Source organism: Microcaecilia unicolor, chromosome 1 (genome assembly GCF_901765095.1).
Source record: "Microcaecilia unicolor chromosome 1, aMicUni1.1, whole genome shotgun sequence".
Classification (NCBI taxonomy): domain Eukaryota; kingdom Metazoa; phylum Chordata; class Amphibia; order Gymnophiona; family Siphonopidae; genus Microcaecilia; species Microcaecilia unicolor.
Window position 1 is genome coordinate 402,112,527 of NC_044031.1, and position 19,868 is coordinate 402,132,394.

Here is a 19,868-nt window from a genome sequence, read left to right on the forward strand (position 1 = left end):
ACAGTATGGCATCCTTGCACAAAACCAACTTAGTCGTTTTGTATCAGGTTTGGTATGATCACCCCAATCTATTATCTAAAATCTTTGCCAGTATTTTTACATCTACGTTAAGCAAAGATAAAGGGTGATAAGAAGAAGCTTATTTGAAGTCTTCACCTGGTTTAGAGATTAAGATCACTAGGGCTTGATTTGCTTCTTTTGGAAGGTCTTTTTGTTCTTTTGCTGCATTAAAATAGGCACCCGAGGGCCCCCAAAGTTGAAGTACCAGTAATTGGTAGAATTCTCCCATGGAACCATCTGGTCCTGACATTTTATTAAGTTTTAAAGAATGTAAAACCTTCCGAATCTCTTCAGAGGTAATGGGATCATTAAGTCTCGCCACCTCCTCTGTTGACAATTTAGGGAGCCCTAAAGCACTCTAATGTGCAACTGTCATTGGTTTTATTTGTTATTTGTATGATTTTACTAACTTGTGTTTATGTATTAACACTTATTATTGAGCCCCTGATGGAGCCCAGAAGTTGGCAAAACATGGACGTGTCAGTGTGTTTTATTTATATGGTGAATAAATGTTTTTGGTGGTGGACAATCTTCTGTTCCCTGCTGCTTTTTGGTGACAGATATCTTGTATCAATCTGCTTTCTTCTGCTTCCATATCAATATCTAACCTAGAATATCTGTCCCCATGTACGTTTTCTCTGCATTTCTTCCCGTATTTTATTTATTTATTAGGATTTATTTACCGCCTTTTTGAAAGAATTCACTGAAGACGGTGTACAGTTGAAAGGTTAAACCCATAAATGTTGTTTTGGGTTTTTTTTTTTACTTTCCACCATCTCACCAAGTCTCTTGGATAGCCACACTGTGCCATAAAACAATATCATCCAGTATTTCCTGTTCCACTCTGGCCCATCCTTAAGTCGGTAACCTACTTTCCAGTCTAGCAGTGCTCTAAGTTGCACTGCCTGATAATATGCCGCTAGTTTTGGTGTTGTCATCCTTCATGTCTCTCTACTCAGATAAATCCCTGCTCTAGCTACGCCCGGAGGTCAGCTATGCCAAATATATTGGAAGACATTTTGCTGCATCTTTTTCAAGCACCTAGTAAGTAACCAAATGGGAAGAGTCTGAAGTAAATATAGGAGTGTAGGCAGTATGTTCATTTTGACACTTGCTATCCTGCCCGTCAAGTGAAATTATGATGATCTCGCCTATCCAGGTCAAGTCTTAGCTTTTACCAAACCATTTTGTAATTAGCCTTGTATTAATTTTCCACCAAGCCAGGATTCTAATTCCTAGGTACTTGATGGGTTTTTTAGCCCACTTAAAGGGCAAAAAAATCAATGGTAGTCTCTTCTTGGTCCTTCAACACATCAAATTTACTTTGAAGCCCAACACCTCGCTAAAATGCTATAAAGTTAGCATCAGCATACTCAGTCGTGGATGGGGAACCATGAAAAAGATGCCATGAGCAAATAGAACTGTTTTAGAGTTAATAGGTCTCACTGCTTATCCTTTTGATATGTTATCATATGGTTTCAGCTAAGGACGCTATCAGAGAAGAATGTCCTTGTCACTCTTCAATATCCAGCACGCCTTAGAGTACTGCATAATGAAGTACCACATTTATTTGTGACCCCAGCGGAGGCAAATCAGCAACTTCTCACTCTGATTGTGGATTATACCTTGGTGCCAACTGCAGGGAGGGACTGGATGATTGCACTCATCTTTCCTCTTATTTCTCTTCCATGTGCAATCTCCATTTATTGCTGAGTGGCGCTTGAATAGCATTTCTCTTCAAAAATTTACTTCATTATTCAGTTTGAATAGACATTTTGGGGAGTGGAGGGGAGAGTGGCGCATGAGTGATCCATGAAATCGGGGGTATTTGAGCTAATAGAGGAATGTTGAGGGGGTTGGGGTGAGTGGTGAGGTGAGATATGTGCAGAATTCTGTTGTTATTTTCTTAGGTGTTAGGTTTGTAACATAGTAAATGATGGCAGATAAAGACCTGTATGGTCCATCCAGTCTGCCCAAGAAAATAAACTCACTTTACATGGTATGTGATAATTTATATGTATACCCGAGTTTGATTTCTCCTTGCCATTCTCAGGGTACAGACCGTAGAAGTCTGCCCAGCACTGTTCTGAAGCTAATGTCGAAGCCCCTTAAAATTTACACTCCAGGCCATCCATATCTATTCAGTCACAATCAGGGTGTAGACCGTAGAAGTCAGCACCAGTTTTGCTTCCCAATTACCGGTGTCGCCATCTAATCTCCGCTAAGATTCCGTGAATCCATTCCTCCTAAACAGGATTCCTTTGTGTTTATTCCACGCACGTTTGAATTCCATTACCATTTTCATCTCCACCACCTCCCGAGGAGGGCATTCCACATATCCACCACCCTCTCTGTGAAAAAATACTTCCTGACATTACTCCTGAGTCTGCCCCCCTTCAACCTCAATTCATGTCCTCTAGTTCTACCGTCCCATCTCTGGAAAAGGTTTGTTTGCGGATTAATACCTTTCAAATATTTGAACTTCTGTTATCATGTCACCCCTGTTTCTGCTTTCCTCCAAGGTATACATGTTCAGGTCAGCAAGTCTGGTTCATCCAGTTCTTTGGTCACCCAGTCAAAGAAGTCAATAAGATTTGTTTGGCAGGATTTTCCTTTGGTAAAGCCATGTTGCCTCTTGTCCTATAACCTGTTGGCATCTAGAAAGTTAACTATCCTTTCTTTCAGCTACAACTCCATTATTTTTCCTACCACTGACATGAGAATTACCGGTCTGTAGTTTCCCACTTCTTCCCTGTCTCCAATCTCGCAGAACCTCTCCCGTCTCTAAAGATCTGTAAAATAAATCTTTGAGGTTCCACCAGGACCTCTCTAAGCTCTCTCAGTATCCTGGGATAGCTTTGTCCAACTTCAGATTCTTAAGCTGTTTATAAACTTTCTTCCTTAAATGGCGCAGTATCTACTCCATTCCCAGATGTTCCCTCAGCAGCCGACCGTGGTCCTTCTCCAGGAATTTCCTCCATGCACACTGAAGAGAAATAATTGTTTAGCATGTTCACTTTATTTTCATCACTCTCCACATAGCCATTCTCATTATCTTTCAGTCTCGTAATTCCATTCCTATCTTTTCTCCTTTCTCCAATATATCTGAAAAAGGTCTTGTCACCTCTCTTTACATCTTTAGCCATTTTTTCTTCTGCTTGCACTTTCGCTAGCCGTATTTCCCTCTTCGCTTCTTTGAGTTTAATACGATAATCTTTTCTGTGATCCTCTTGTTGCATGCTTTTGTGTTTCTTGAACAAAGCCTCTTTTGCTGTTATTTTTTTCAGCTACTTTTTGGAGAACCATATAGGCTTCCTGCTTCTCTTGTTTTTGTTTACTTTCCTCGCATAAAGATCAGTTGCCATATTTATAGCAGCCTTTAGCTTGGACCATTGTTTTTCCACATCTCCTATGCCTTCCCACACCAACAGCTCCTTCTTCAGGTATTCCCCCATTTTATCAAAATCAGTATCTTACACATATGGGATGGGCCTACAAATCTGAGTTCTGGTTTTATCTAGAGCTTGATTTTTGTGGCATCTGGTGAAGGCTGGCCATTGGATGCTCACTTTAAAACACTCCTGATTTTGAATACAAGTTATGTAAGAATGATACTTTGTCTAATGTGCACATGGCAACTTGGAATGTGTCTGGCATTGGCTTCCCCCTAAAGCACTATAAAATTTTAACAGCATTAATAGACCAAGATCCAGTTGGCCTGCCTTCAGGAAACCTGGCTTGTCTGAGCTAGAATATGCAAAATTATGGCATAACTGGGTCAGGGGAGGTAGTATTGGCATCTTCCAGTGAACGCTGTGCAGGCGTAACTATTTTACTTTCATGTGTAATGGAAAAAAAACATTGATTGTCTCAGCAGGGCCATTATGTGATAGCGTTTGTTAAAACTACAAGGTACTGCAATAACTAATGTTTATTTTCCAATTACTCAAGGGCATGCTTTTTTTTGCTAGAAATAATGCAGAAGTGTTGGTCTTTGGGAAATTGGCCTTTATTTCTCTTTGGTGATTTCAATATGATCTTGGACCCAAGTATAGATAAGTTGACCTTTACCACAGAAAAACTTAATCAATTGATGAGTCTTCCTTATTTATGTACTAGTTTGAATGTCTTTGATGCCTGGCGGACATTGCAACCCACAGAGAAATGTTTCACACACTTTACAAGAGCACATAATACATCCTCCAGGTTAGATTACATTTTTGTGCCCAAGAACTGGTTCACTAGAATCTCACGGGCTGAAATAGAAGGCCAGTAATATCTGACCGCTCACTAGTTCGGGTGGAAATTCAGGGAGTAATGGGCTTTATGTACACACCTCGTTGGACCTTTCCAAACTATTTGTAGTATGATACACAAATATCTTTTGGGGAGATGGGACTCCTTTTGTTTTCATAATGCTATTCATAAGGACAAACCAGTTCTCTTTTGGCAAACTGCTAGAGGAGTGCTAAGGGAAATGGGACTTGATATACCGCCTTTCTGTGGTATTTTGCAACTACATTCAAAGCGATTTACATATATACAGGTACTTATTTTGTACCTGTGGCAATGGAGGGTTAAGTGATTTGCCCACAGTCACAAGGAGCTGCAGTGGGAATCAAACCCAGTTCCCCAGGATCAAAGTCCGCTGCACTAACCACTAGGCTACTCCTTCACTTATGGTGACATCACTTATGTTATCTGCTGCCAGAGAGAACTAAATCAAACTATATAGTCTCTAGAAACAGACATGGTGAGGAAGTGAAGAAGGTATATCTTCCATCCCATACAATCAAATAAGGATAGACTGTTATTATTATTCATGTGTAATAGAAAAAACATTATCTGTACAATCTACTTTAAATGCTAAACTACTTGAAAGGGTGAAGAAGGCACATACTTATTTTAAATATAAGCTATATTTTCATGGCAATAAAACTAGTGCCCTGTTGTCCAAACTGATAAATCCTGGCTAGGCCTGAAAACCATAAATTCTATTCTTGAAAGTAAAGGGTAAATTACGTATAAATCCTATAGATATTTCTAACTGTTTTCAGAAAATTTTTTAACAGCTTTACTCAGCTCAAAATGAAGGGGAATTCTTTCACCTATTTAATTTAGATAATTTAACAATCCCTCGTTTAACAGAGGCAGAGTTGGAAACTCTTAATGTTCCAATCATAGAAGGAGAAATCAAACTTATGCTTTGCTCCCAGGTACTGAATAAATCCGCGTGTCCTGATGGGGACTTGGGCAAATTTTGTTGTTTGCTTGAGTCCATGCTGGCTCCAATGTTGGAGTCCTATTTTGTGCAGATGCTGGTAAGGGGAACCTTTCCCTCAGAACTTAATCAGTCTGTTCTCACTCTTATGACCTACTATGTGACCTACTACAGACCGATATCCTTATTGAATGTTGATTTTAAAGTTCTGGCAAAAATTATGGCCTTACGTCTATGATATTTTACTTTACGTGATATTCATAACGATCATGTGGACTTTGTTGGACGTAGGTACCCTATTTTTAATGTTCAGAAGATTCCGAAGGCCTAGGAGTATTATCTTTTGGATAAACAAAAAGCATTGACTCTTAGTTGTGATGCTGAAAAAGCTTTTGATTTGGCTTCTTGACATTTTCTTTTTTATGTTCTGGAACAATTTGGTTTTACAGGATATTTCCTACAAGTCATATGAACACTACAATGATCCCAGAGCTTGGTCTTGGTTACTGAGGTGCTTTCTTCTACCCTTTCAGTACATAGAGGCACTCAACAGGGTTGTGCCCTCTCTCCACTATTTTTGGAGCCCTTATCGCAGGGCATTTGTTTCCATCCAGGGATATTTGGTGTAAATTTAAGGGGATTTAACTCTTAAAACTGTGGCGCTTGCAGATGATATTTTCATAATATTTGCTAACCCCCTAGATTCCTTTCCAACTCTTTGATTTGCTTGGGCCTGGTGCAGGCTTTAAATGTAATTAACACAAAACAGTGGCTATACCAATAAATACCACGCTTGCAGCTCTTGCAGGAGCAAAGTTTCCTTTTTGGGGGAGGGGGCGGGGTGAAGCTACCAGGTGTCTAGGTATACAGTTGCCCAGATCATTAGAAAATCTTTGAGGTAACTATAAAGCCCTGATTGCATTTTACTAGAAATCTTTTGACTAATTTGTTCAGCTTACCTTTGTCGCTGATGGGCTTCCTGGCACTTTTAGAATGGTGATTTTGCTAAATGGCTATATGTTTTCAAAACAAACCCATTATTTTTTTTCATAGACATAAGTTACTGATTAAGTGCTTAGTTCAAAGATTCTTAAGGAAAGGGAATAAAGTTAGGTTTAAATATAAAAGTTAACTTGCACCCCACGACAGGGAGGTTTTAGGCTTACCAGACTTTGATCTGCACTGTAAAACCTATCATCTTCAACATGTTACAGATCAGATGAATCAGATTGCTGTACTCATATATTATATGAGAAAGCCGTTATTTCCCCATTAACACCTAGCAGTTTTACATGTAGCTCTGGGTATTTTACCAAGACACATAGAAATTAACTATTTACTAGCCTCTCTGCAACAGGTCTGGACATGTCTCTGTAAAAATAAGCAACTTAATAAAAGGATTATGGCCTGGTTGCCTCTACAATGCAATTTAGATTTCCTGATAGGCCTCACAAGTAAATCTTTTCAGACTTGGGTTACTTGGGGTATCTCCACTTTAAAATGTGTTGACGAAGAGGGTAAGCCTCTTGACCACTTTAGAAACTTATATAATCTTTCACAAGCTGATTGTTATATTTTCAAGTGAGATGCTATATTTCCTCATTGCATACTTTAGCCCTTACAGAGGGCATAAGAACATAAGTGGTGCCATACTGGGACAGACAAAAGGTTCATCAAGCCCTGCATCCTGTTTCGAACAGTGGCCAATTCAGGTTACAAGTACCTGGCAAGATCCCCAAACAGTACAATACATGTTATGCTGCTTATCCTAGCAGTGGATTTTCCCCAAGTCCATCTTAATAATGCCTTATGGACTTTTCTTTTAGGAAATTATCTAAACCTTTTTTTTTTTTTTAAACCCCGCTAAGCTAACTGCTTTTACTACATTCTCTGGCAATGAATTCCAGAATTTAATTACACATTGCGTGAAGAAATATTTTTTCCAATTTGTTTTAAATTTACCACTTTGTAGCTTCCTTGCATGCCCCCTAGTCCTTGTATTTTTGGATCAAGTAAACAAGCGATTCACATCTACCCATTCCACTTTACTCATTATTTTATAGATCGCTATACTTTCCTCATAGGGAAGTTGTCTTATCCCCAATTTGTTTTAAATTTACTACTGTGTAGCTTCCTTGCATGTCCCCTAGTCCTAGTATTTTTGGATCAAGTAAACGAGCGATTCACATCTACCCATTCCACTCCACTCATTATTTTATAGACTTCTATCCTTTCCTCACAGAGAAAACATTTCACCCCCTTTATCATTTTCATCGCCCTTCTCTGTACCTTTTCTAATTCCATTATATCTTTTTTTGAGATGTGGTGACCAGAATTGCACATAGTCACACCATGGAGCAATACAAAGGCATTATAACATTCTCATTTTTGTTTTCCATTTCTTTCCTAATAATACCTAACATTCTATTTGCTTTCTTAGCCACCGCTGCACATTAAGCAGAGCATTTCAATTTATCAACGATGACACCTAGATCCCTTTCCTGGTCGGTGACTCCTAATGTGAAACCTTGCATCACGTAGCTACAGTTCAGGTTCCTCTTTCCCATATGCATCATTTTGCACTTGCTCACATTAAACGTCATCTGCCATTTGGATGCCCAATCTCCCAGTCTTGTAAAGGTCCTCTTGTAATTTTTCACAATCCTCTTGCAATTTAACAACTCATGTCTGAGCTGGTGGAAGAAGTGTTTTATTGTGTAGTGATACAACACCACAGGTGTCCTTTTTATTATAAGGTGTTGAGAGCAGGTAGCTGAAGGATGCTCTAAAGATTTGGGGATTGATATTTGTGCAGAACTTTTAAAGGGTTTAATTTGTAAACCGTTGGTAAAGCTAATATCTATATTATTTTGGGAGCTGCATTATAAATTCTTGAATATTTATTTTGTACATTTCCTATACTGTCCTTGGGTTCTCAAATCTGGTTGACTGGAGTTTGACATGGGTAGTTTCCTTATGAAGGAAGATGATTTTGGTGGGAAGTTGAAGCAGAAAAGTCCATTGGGCACAAATTTAAATTTTGTAGGGAAAGTTCATTGGTCACAATTCTAAATTCTGGTGGGAATGAGGCTGGAAATGCATTGGGATAGTTCTGCCTCTGAAGGGGGGGAGCAGTTTCTACAGGTCATATTCTGAAACTTTGGTAGGGGATGGAAAAAGGAGTCCTTGGTACAGTGGCTGAAACGTGGTTTCCACATACTCAGGTGCAGCAAGACCCGTACAACTGCAGCAATCATGACGCCATCTGTGGAAGCCTAAGAGAACATTCAGTCCATATATTTACTTCTCACAATTTTCTAGAGCAGCACTTTTCATCCCTCTTCTGGAAGCAGACCTAGACAAGTTTTCATAAGCACATAAGCATTGCCATACTGGGACAGAGCAAAGGTCCATCAAGCCCAGTATCCTGTTTCCAACAGTTGCCAATCAAGGTCACAAGTACCTGGCAAGATCCCAGAACATAAAACAGATTTATGCTGCTTATCCTAGAAATAAGCTGTGGATTTTCCCAGGTCCTTCTTAATAATGGCTCATTGATGATTTTTCTTTTCGGAAACTATCCAAGCCTTTATTAAATCCTGCTAAGCTAACTGCTTTTACCACATTCTCTGTCAGTGAATTTGAGTTTAATTACACATTGAGTGAAGAAATATTTTCTCTTGTTTTGTTTTAAATTTACTGCTTAGTAGCTTCATTGAGGGCCCCCTAGTCCTAGTATTTTTGGAAAGAGTAAACAAGCATTCACGTCTATCTGTCCACTCCACTCAGTATTTTATAGACCTCTATCGTATCTCCCCTCAGCCTTCTCTTTTCTAAGGATTACCACAGTGAATTTGCATGTGATCTGGATACAGTGGATCACCATTATATGCAGAGAGATCTCATGCATATTCGTAGTGGTAATTCTGAAACTCCAACTGGCTAGGTGTGCCTCCAGGAGAGGGTTGAGAAGCACTAGCCTAGAGCAGGACTCCTGATGCAATAGTAAATTTGGCCAGACAGTCCTCAGAATTTATTTGGGTTTAGAATCCAACTGCAACTCTCCTAGACCCAGTTCAGTTCCAGGTTGCCTTCCAAAAAAATAAACATTTAGAACTCTTAAATTTGGAGTGTTTGCAGCACTGCTAGGTTCTATTTTACCTTTTTTTCTGTTGAAGGCAGCCTGTAATTTGGGAGTCCCATGTGTCAGGATTCACTTATCCTTGGGGAAAAAAACAGTTACCTGTAGCAGATGTTCTCCGAGGACACCCTCCTTCCCTAGGAGTTGTATTTTAAAAGTTTGCAGTGGACTGAAGGGGATCCTACATGACAGTGGCAGATGGGAAAAGGTGCGCAAGCAAGAATGAGGCTTTCTCAGATGTTTTTAAAATGCTAGAGAAAACTTTCCACACAGGCTTTGTCAGGTGATATCATCCATGCATGAGGATTCTTATCCTGCTGTCCTCTGTAAATACCTGGTACAGTTAAGTAACTGTGTTTTCTGCTGTTTTATATTATAGTGAACTTTAGGAAGACAATCTGAAAAATACAAGACTGGTTTGCTCAGGCAGTAAACTCCCCCCTCCCCACCCACCCCTAACATAGGATCTTTGTTGCAAACTGTTTTTTAAATTAGTTTTAGATTTTTTTTTTTCAAAGTTTACCATGATTCAAATTTAATTTATAGCATACCTTTATTTCTGTGTCTTGTTGCTGAAGCAAGCTTTGCTGTGACTTTCTGGGGCCAGCCGAGCCTTCCCATGGCCACTGTTTTATATCAGGAGGCATAAATCAATTAGTACATAAGTAGTGCCATACTGGGAAAGACCAAAGGTCCATCTAGCCCAGCATCCTGTCACCGACAGTGGCCAATCCAGGTCAAGGGCACCTGGCACGCTCCCCAAACGTAAAAACATTCCAGACAAGTTATACCTAAAAATGCGGAATTTTTCCAAGTCCATTTAATAGCGGTCTATGGACTTGTCCTTTAGGAATCTATCTAACCCCTTTTTAAACTCCGTCAAGCTAACCGCCCGTACCACGTTCTCCGGCAACGAATTCCAGAGTCTAATTACACGTTGGGTGAAGAAAAATTTTCTCCGATTCGTTTTAAATTTACCACACTGTAGCTTCAACTCATGCCCTCTAGTCCTAGTATTTTTGGATAGCGTGAACAGTCGCTTCACATCCACCCGATCCATTCCACTCATTATTTTATACACTTCTATCATATCTCCCCTCAGCCGTCTCTTCTCCAAGCTGAAAAGCCCTAGCCTTCTCAGCCTCTCTTCATAGGAAAGTCGTCCCATCCCCACTATCATTTTCGTCGCCCTTCGCTGTACCTTTTCCAATTCTACTATATCTTTTTTGAGATACGGAGACCAGTACTGAACACAATACTCCAGGTGCGGTCGCACCATGGAGCGATACAACGGCATTATAACATCCGCACACCTGGACTCCATACCCTTCCTAATAACACCCAACATTCTATTCGCTTTCCTAGCCGCAGCAGCACACTGAGCAGAAGGTTTCAGCGTATCATCGACGACGACACCCAGATCCCTTTCTTGATCCGTAACTCCTAAAGCGGAACCTTGCAAGACGTAGCTATAATTCGGGTTCCTCTTACCCACATGCATCACTTTGCACTTGTCAACATTGAACTTCATCTGCCACTTGCACGCCCATTCTCCCAGTCTCGCAAGGTCCTCCTGTAATCGTTCACATTCCTCCTGCGACTTGACGACCCTGAATAATTTTGTGTCATCGGCGAATTTAATTACCTCACTAGTTATTCCCATCTCTAGGTCATTTATAAATACATTAAAAAGCAACGGACCCAGCACAGACCCCTGCGGGACCCCACTAACTACCCTCCTCCACTGAGAATACTGGCCACGCAATCCTACTCTCTGCTTTCTATCTTTCAACCAGTTCTTAATCCATAATAATACCCTACCTCCGATTCCATGACTCTGCAATTTCTTCAGGAGTCTTTCGTGCGGCACTTTGTCAAACGCCTTCTGAAAATCCAGATATACAATATCAACCGGCTCCCCATTGTCCACATGTTTGCTTACCCCCTCAAAAAAATGCATTAGATTGGTGAGGCAAGACTTCCCTTCACTAAATCCGTGCTGACTTTGTCTCATCAGTCCATGTTTTTGTATATGCTCTGCAATTTTATTCTTAATAATAGCCTCCACCATCTTGCCCGGCACCAACGTCAGACTCACCGGTCTATAATTTCCCGGATCTCCTCTGGAACCCTTCTTAAAAATCGGAGTAACATTGGCTACCCTCCAGTCTTCCGGTACTACACTCGATTTTAGGGACAGATTGCATATTTCTAACAGTAGCTCCGCAAGTTCATTTTTTAGTTCTATTAATACTCTGGGATGAATACCATCAGGTCCCGGTGATTTACTACTCTTCAGCTTGCTGTACTGACCCATTACATCCTCCAAGATTACAGAGAATTTGTTTAGTTTCTCCGACTCCCCCGCTTCAAATATTCTTTCCGGCACCGGTGTCCCCCCCAAATCCTCCTCGGTGAAGACCGAAGCAAAGAATTCATTTAATTTCTCCGCTACGGCTTTGTCCTCCTTGATCGCCCCTTTAACACCATTTTCGTCCAGCGGCCCCAACCGACTCTTTGGCCGGTTTCCTGCTTTTAATGTATCTAAAAAAATTTTTACTATGTATTTTTGCTTCCAACGCTAATTTCTTCTCAAAGTCCTTTTTTGCCCTCCTTATCTCCGCTTTGCATTTGGCTTGGCATTCCTTATGATCTATCCTGTTACTTTCAGTTGGTTCTCTTCTCCACTTTCTGAAGGATTGTTTTTTGGCTCTAATGATTTCCTTTATCTTACTGTTTAGCCACGTCGGCGACGTTTAGTCTTTTTTCCCTTTTTCTAATACGTGGAATATATTTGTCCTGAACCTCCAGGATGGTGTTTTTAAACAGCATCCACGCCTGATGCAAGTTTTTTACTCTGCGAGCTGCTCCTTTCAGTCTTTTTTTCACCATTTTTCTCATTTTGTCGTAATCACCTTTTCTATAGTTAAACGCTAGCGTACTTGATTTCCTAGTTTCACTTCCTTCAATGCCAATATCAAAACCGATCATATTATGATCACTGTTATCAAGGGCCCTTGTATCGTTACCCCCTGCACTAGATCATGAGCACCACTAAGGACTAAGTCTAGTATTTTTCCTTCTCTTGTCGGCTCCTGAACTAGCTGTTCCCATGAAGCTGTCCTTGATTTCATCAAGAAATCTTATGTCCCTTGCGTTGTACAGATGTTACATTAACCCAGTCTATATGCGGGTAATTGAAATCCCCCATTATATTGTGTTGCCCAGTTTGTTTGCGTCCCTGATTTCCTTTAACATTTCCGCATCCGTCTGTTCGTCCTGGCCAGGCGGACGGTAGTACACTCCTATCACTATCCTTTTCCCCTTTGCACATTGAATTTCAATCCACAGTGATTCCAAGGAGTGTTTTGTTTCCTGCAGAATTTCAATCTATTTGATTCAAGGCTCTCGTTAATATACAATGCTACCCCTCCACCAATCCGATTCACCCTATCACTACGATATAATTTGTACCCCGGTATGACAGTGTCCCACTGGTTATCCTCCTTCCACCAGGTCTCAGAGATGCCTATTATATCTAATTTTTCATTTAGTGCAATATATTCCAACTCCCCCATCTTATTTCTTAGGCTCCTGGCATTCGCATATAGACATTTCAAACTATGTTTGTTGTTCCTAAGTACATCATGCTTAGTACTTGACAGTATTAATTGGCAATCTTTTGTCTGATTTTTATTGTTATTTAAAGATACCCGATGTACTACAATCTCTTTTGCAACCTCACTATCAGGATACTCTATCTTCCCTGTTATGGTGATATCTTTGAAAGATACCTTATCCCGAATGAGGACTTTTAAGGATCCTCTATGCTAGGCAAAGAATTGTTATTTCTGCTAGTCAAATGAAATATAGTTATTCAGTTAGTTTGCATATGTGTATTTTTGCCTATGCAAACCAGACATCTGCTGCATTTTAATGAGAGGGATCATAATATTTAAGATATTTTTGTATAGCTGGACACCTCTGACTGTACCTATCACTCGTCTCTTATGTGGAAACAGCTAGGTGACCAGTGGGATTGATGAAGCTTCCTTTGGGGTCCTTTTACTAAGCTGCCCAACGCGTGCCAAAATTGAGTTACCGCCTGACTACCGCATGGCTCTTGCGGTAATTTCATTTTTGGTGTGTATCCAATACATGCGTCTGAAAAATATTTTTTATTTTCGGGCGTGCATAAAGGACGCGCGGCAAGTGGCATTTGGTGCACGGTCATTACTGCCCAGTTACCGCATTAGTCTTTACCGCTGTGTCAACGGCTAGCGGTAGGGTTTCAGACCCAAAATGACGCATGTCCATTTTTAGCAAAAAATTTTTAAAAAGGCCTTTTTTACAGGCACGCTAAAAAATGGATCGTCGCGTGCCCAAAACCCGCGCCTACACTACCGCAAGCCATTTTTCAGTGTGCCTTTGTAAAAGGACCCCTTTGTCCTTTAAAATCCACTAATATATAGAACACATGTAATATTTTACACTAAGACTGGATTACTTTGTTTTATAAATATTCTGAATTCTTTTTCTCCCTCTTGTGCAGGAACAAATAATCAGTCTAGTTAATCAGATCTGTGGGAAAGTGACTGGTAGAAATGGCAGCAGTGAGGACTGTATCAACAAGGCAACACCAAAAAAAGGAGCTCGAAAGAGAGCAACAGCAGATGTGCCATCAACTAGATTGTCATCCTCCACATCATCCAAAAGTTCTTCATCATGAAGATGCCAACGTTCTCATTTTGTTGATTATATATATAAAAATAAATATAAATATATATATATATATTTTTTGTAATTATGATATCCTAGTTTGGAGTACTTGCTGTAGAATACAAGCTGTCTTTGCACTAGCTCTAAAGAAGATTTTTTTCTTCTGGTTTTAGAGAAGTAATTTTGTTTTAGCATTAAATTGTCATTTTTGGGGGGGAGGGAGTTTGGAAGGTTTTTTTGTACACAGATACTGCAGACAAGGTTTTGAAATTGCAGTAATTCACTGTTTTAAAAAACAGCCGTGGGGCCAGTGAAACATTTGTATTTTCCCAATGGCTGGAAGAAAGCCTTTTTGTTAACTGTGAAAAAAAGGCGCTTCACCCAATTTTGAATAGGTTGAAGTTTGATGTATTTTGTATCCTTTTTTTGTGTGTATGTATGTGTGTCTGTCTATTTTTTTCCAGTCATCGGAGGAGGTCTTGTAGACAGAAAGGAGACTACAAAACTTGAATGAACCTGCTTTACTAGGTTGCGTTTTATTCTGTCATGTGCAAGATGGATTTTGTACCTTATTATTTTTTTGTTTTGTTTTAAACAAGGAAATTTAAAAAAAAAACTTTTTGGGAGGTTATGGTTATGGCAGCTGAAGTTGGACTTGATTTATATCCAGAGGCAGAACAATGATATTTGAAGTAAAATGTTCTCTTTTACCAGCACATCACTATGCATCTGTTTGAGGAATAAAAGATTGTCTGCCTTGGAGGAGTCATATAAGTGGGAAAAAAACTGTGCCTGATTTCACTAGGAAATCCATTCAGTTATTTTTTGGTGCTGTTAGCTACTTTGTCAAAAAAACCCTTCAATAGCATCCTTTAGAAAAGGAAGGAAGAAAATATTTTTAAAAAGGTGATTGAAGCCATAAGTGCTTCTATATCATAGATGTGCAATCTTTCTAACATTCCATTCTCATTCCACTGCTATTTTCACACCTTACACAGACAGCATTAATTTTGTTTTCTTTTTTCTTTCATTTGTTCCATTTTATGATCACATCGAGAGCCACTAAAGAAGGTCTACGTATTTCTTTTGAATGTGAAAATGCATTTTCTCATCTTGTCCACTTTTTTTCTTTTGTGTTGTGCAAAAAAAGTCACACACCATTGATGTACATATACCTGTAAATTGTTTTAAATACTTGAGCCTTTTTGGGGGGAACCGGGGTGGAAAGGGGTTGGTGACAAGACAAGATGAAGAAATAGCCTTACATTTCAGTTTCTTCATCGGTTGGATGGATGCTTACAGGGTTTTTTCTTGTAACATTTATATAAGTGCTGCTTACACCACTGAACAACAGCAAAAAATAATAATGGAGTTAGCTGTTGCCCCTTTTTCTGGTGGAATTTAAGAAAAAGGGAATTTTTATTTTCTCAAACTGTTCTTTGTTTCATAATTAAAACTGAACAATACCATAACTCACCTATTGCACTGAGCTTGCCAGTGGTGACTGTCGGGGGAGTCCTATCATTCAGTTAATTGGTGGTTGTTGTTGCAGAAGACTGAACTGTTGGAATATTTAACAATAACATGAACAGTCAAAAAGTGTTTTCAAATGTGGTTGTCAAGTTTTTATGGCTTTGCTGTGTACCTTTCCCTCTTTTGACAGTAAACTTCTATGACTATGGCTTACAGTTTGACATTTAATTTATTAGCGCTGCTCTGCTCTCTTTCCTTGTATGGAAAGAATTCATGTTGTTTATTGCCAGTTTTTTTTGTTGTTGTTTATTTTTCAGGTTTGTACTTCAAGGTTTAATAATAAAAAAAAAATAATAAAGTTTTCTGGACATTTTGTCTTTCTGAAATACCAGGTGAGATTTACAGAGCTGTGCTAGGTGTAGTATGTCTTTACAGCTGTGTTTTCCCAAGCCACAATGTATAAACAGGGAAATTTACATATCTTAGGTCACTAATATATGCAAATCAGTTTCATATATATTCCAGATGTCCTGAAAACCAAACCGGGTAGCTGTGCCTCCATAATTACATTGAGAAGCAGTGCATTATAGTATGAACATATCACTTTATTTAAGAGTACCGTGTAGTGAACTGTTTTGCTTACATTGTACTGCAAAAAAATACATATGATACAATTTTTTAAATTGCCCCTTGAGCTTGAAGCCCATCAAAGCAATTTACAGTTGAGTATTTAAAAAAAATCTTTGTGTGTGTGTATATATATTTATATAGACTTTCATATTTTCATATTCTATTTTTCCTGAATTCGATCTGTCTTGGTTCTGTACTTTAAAAGCTTGACTTTCAAAGCATGATTCCTTAGTAGAGTATGTTTGTCTTTTTCTTTGGTTCTGTATGTGAAACTTTAGTTGACTCTTATTTTTTCATCATCACATCACATTTTTTTTCTTGCATGCACTTCTCTACCAGCACTTCATTCTGTGTTCCTTATGCCATCAGATCTCTTTCTTCTCTATGCATTGTAATGCTACCAACATATTTTTCTGTATTCTCCATGCCAGCTCTCTCCAGTCCATTGCTCCATGTCAAAGGTAACATGTTGCTTCAAGAACAGACTTCTTGTCAAAATTAGAGAAATCAGAAAACATAACTATATTACAATGGTGGTATTTACTCCCAGTCCTTGGGTCAGATTTCAGGATAACCCTAATGACAATACAATATATCAGAGATTGCATGACTCCTGCTGCCTTTGTATGCAAATCAATCTTAGGCATATTCATTAGGGATATCCTAAGAACCTGACCCATTGGCCGCCCTTGAGAACTGGGAATAAATACTACTGGTGTAGGATATAAAGCTAATAAGCTATTGAACAAGAACTTTGCTAAAAATTGTTCTAATATGATGTTACTGCATGGTGGTGTATTCTGATCGCAAAAGTGATACATAGAAATTGCACATATACAGGGTTCTTCAGTAAGTTGTATTTAAGTTGGATCACTGGTAGATAGCAATATTAGCTATTTTAAAAGCAACAGTTGCAGGTAGGAGGTTGAGATGCATTTATAGTACAAATGTAAACATCTCTTGGAATATGAAGATTCCATATTCATAGACTTCTGTAACTGTGTATTCAGCCGATCAGTATATTGTATGCGTTATCCTTGATTTCAGTATAGTCATCTGATTTCTGTAATTCATTATTGTTTGCCAGCTGTTTTGTCAAAAAATAGATCTCTGGTTTAGTTCTCTTAGCTTTTGGACAGTTTGAAAGGTCTATATTCATAATTAAATGCATTTCAGTCACCAACCTATTACCAAAAGTGTTATGAATTTAGCATGAAGATTTTGCAACACAGTGAACTCATGAACTTCTGATCATTCTCTTTCAAATCAATCTGTTCAAAAACCAGTGAAAATTAATGACTTTTTAGAGCAGACTACACCTTAAATTTTTAATTTTCTGAAAAGTATCATTGAGGTTTCTTTGCAAACATCTCATTCAAATCATTCTTTGTTTTGTAATTTCAGATTATCCTGTTAAAAGAATAAAATGTATTTTAAGCTATTACTGACTTACTTTCATTGGAAGAAGTAATGTTTGCATACATCATTTGCAGTAGTTTGGGGATAAATTGTAATGGCATCACTTTAAAATATCTGTGGTGTATTCTTTCTTTCATTTCTACATAGTTAATTTGGGATTTATAACCATGTTGAATCTGACAGCCAGAACCAGGATTTGGCTTTAATATTCTGGCTACTGATTTGCCCATATTTTTATGTATTTTAGGTTGTTTGAGTTTGAATCTAAGGGGGTATGTTTACTAAGCTGTGTTAAGCAGCTAGCTTGGGTTTTACTGCATGTTAAAACATTACAAGTCCATGCTAATAGCTAACGCATGTTGAAACAACCAGCGCAATAACAGTCCCAGGCTAGTTGATTTAATGCTGGTAGGGGCAGAATGGAGGCGTGGTCATGACTGCTGGTACCGCTACTGCAAATATCACCACCTCAAGGAGGCAGTAGGTACAACAGAGCTATTGTCGCCCTCCTCTCCCCATGGTCTGTACCACTATTAAGATCCCCTCACCCTATCTATCCCCTTTAAATATCAAGCTCCCTCCTGATCACCCACCTCCAATCCCCTTCAAAAATGAAGAACCTCCCTCTCAGTCCCCCCCCCCCCAATCCTTACTAGATTCTCTCCCCTTAGCCCTTGCCCCCTCCCCCTTCAGATACCCTTAGGATTTACCTATAAGTTATCCATGATGGGAGAATATATGGCAAGCAAGAACTGTCTCCCTCCACTGCCACCAATTCTGGCTCAGCATTCAAAGTAGCAGCTGCTGAGATCTAGTGCAAGTCTCACAGTACTACTGCTAAGGGTTTCCTAGTCATTATACTGCAAGGCTAACACAGAGGCCACAGCTGCTATTTTGAACCCTGAGTCAGACTGGCTAGGAGTAGAGCCGAGGCCGCTCCCTTCTTAGGCCCACTAGCCCATCATGGATGGCCCACAGGTAAGTTCAGGGGATGGGTCTTGATTGGGAAGGGGCTGATCAGGAAGGGTTTCTTCATTTTTAAAGGGGATCACGGTGAGTGTTGTTAGGGAGATGATCAGGAGGGGGTCTTATTTTTTGAAGGGGATCAGGGATGGGGAACAACTGTCATTGGTGTGATCAGCTATTTGTACCGCCACTGCAGGGAGTTTCTACTTGCTGGCACTGTGTTAACATGCAGTGCATAATTGTACTCCCATACTATCTGGCATTTATTCCTGTGTGGTATATGCAAGGCATGTCCCCTGCATCGCAAAGACTTTGCACTTACCACACCTTAACTTGCAGTGAAGGTTTGGTTAATGCAAACTCTTACTGCACTTTAGTAAACCTGCTCCTAAGTGATATATCTTGTCTTAAAGACATTGATGCATTCAAGGTGGCATCTACTGTGCCTGATGAAACAGGAAACAAGATCTTAGTATTCTGTTGATGTGCTGTCATTTTAAAAGAACAAGAATTCAGTGCTAGTGGTTATTTTGTGTCGTGTGTACTCAGATGTGTATTGCAAAAAACGTAGCATATGCTTAAACATATGAAATGATATACATTGGAAAACAGTATTTTAAACCTGAAATAATGATGCAAAACAGTGTTTCCATGTACATCGCTACTGTGTTCTATGAGGGTAAGGGAAAAAAAAGGTTTGTGTCTTAATTGGGCATGGGGGGAGGCCATTTTTCAGCCTCCTCATACATGGGAGAATATATGGCAACCAAGAGGATACATTGCTTTAATATTGCTGGTGGTTCTAATATTTCTTGTAGAGTTAAGTCTAAAGCAAACTTGATATATCAGATGCTTCTATCAGCCTTGTCTGATCATTACACATATTTCATCATAAAATGCTTGCATTTTCTGTTGAGAAGCTGGGTTGAGTCAGGCACACAAGTGGGTGATGTCATTGCACATCATCAGGGTGGAACAGCTCTTCAAGAGCTCAAAACTTAGTATAAGGTTTTGAGCATCTGCAACCTTTTGGTTGATCCAAGTGGACACTAAACAAAACTCTGCTGACCAGTCTTTGCTATGTAGGTCACATTTTATTTCTTAGTTTGCCCACTTGGGTGTGGATCCGTAACCAGAGTAATTGCACACATTGTACGCTATGTATTTTAGAGCCCATAAGGATTGTCTATACAATTACTATGAAGCTGAAAAAAAAAGAAGATTCAGGTGCAGAAGAAT

The 19,868-nt window shown here is 39.3% G+C and overlaps 1 protein-coding gene across 1 annotated transcript in view; it reads left to right on the top strand.

Annotated features, from left to right (window-relative positions):
- The window catches only part of JARID2 (jumonji and AT-rich interaction domain containing 2), a 538,197-nt gene extending 520,546 nt beyond the window's left edge, over nucleotides 1-17,651 (top strand). Inside the window, 1 exon segment of the mRNA XM_030211245.1 lies at nucleotides 13,975-17,651. Within this exon segment, the coding sequence (XP_030067105.1) occupies nucleotides 13,975-14,151 (177 nt within the window). The 3' untranslated portion in view covers nucleotides 14,152-17,651.
- The last annotated feature ends 2,217 nt before the right edge of the window (nucleotides 17,652-19,868 follow it).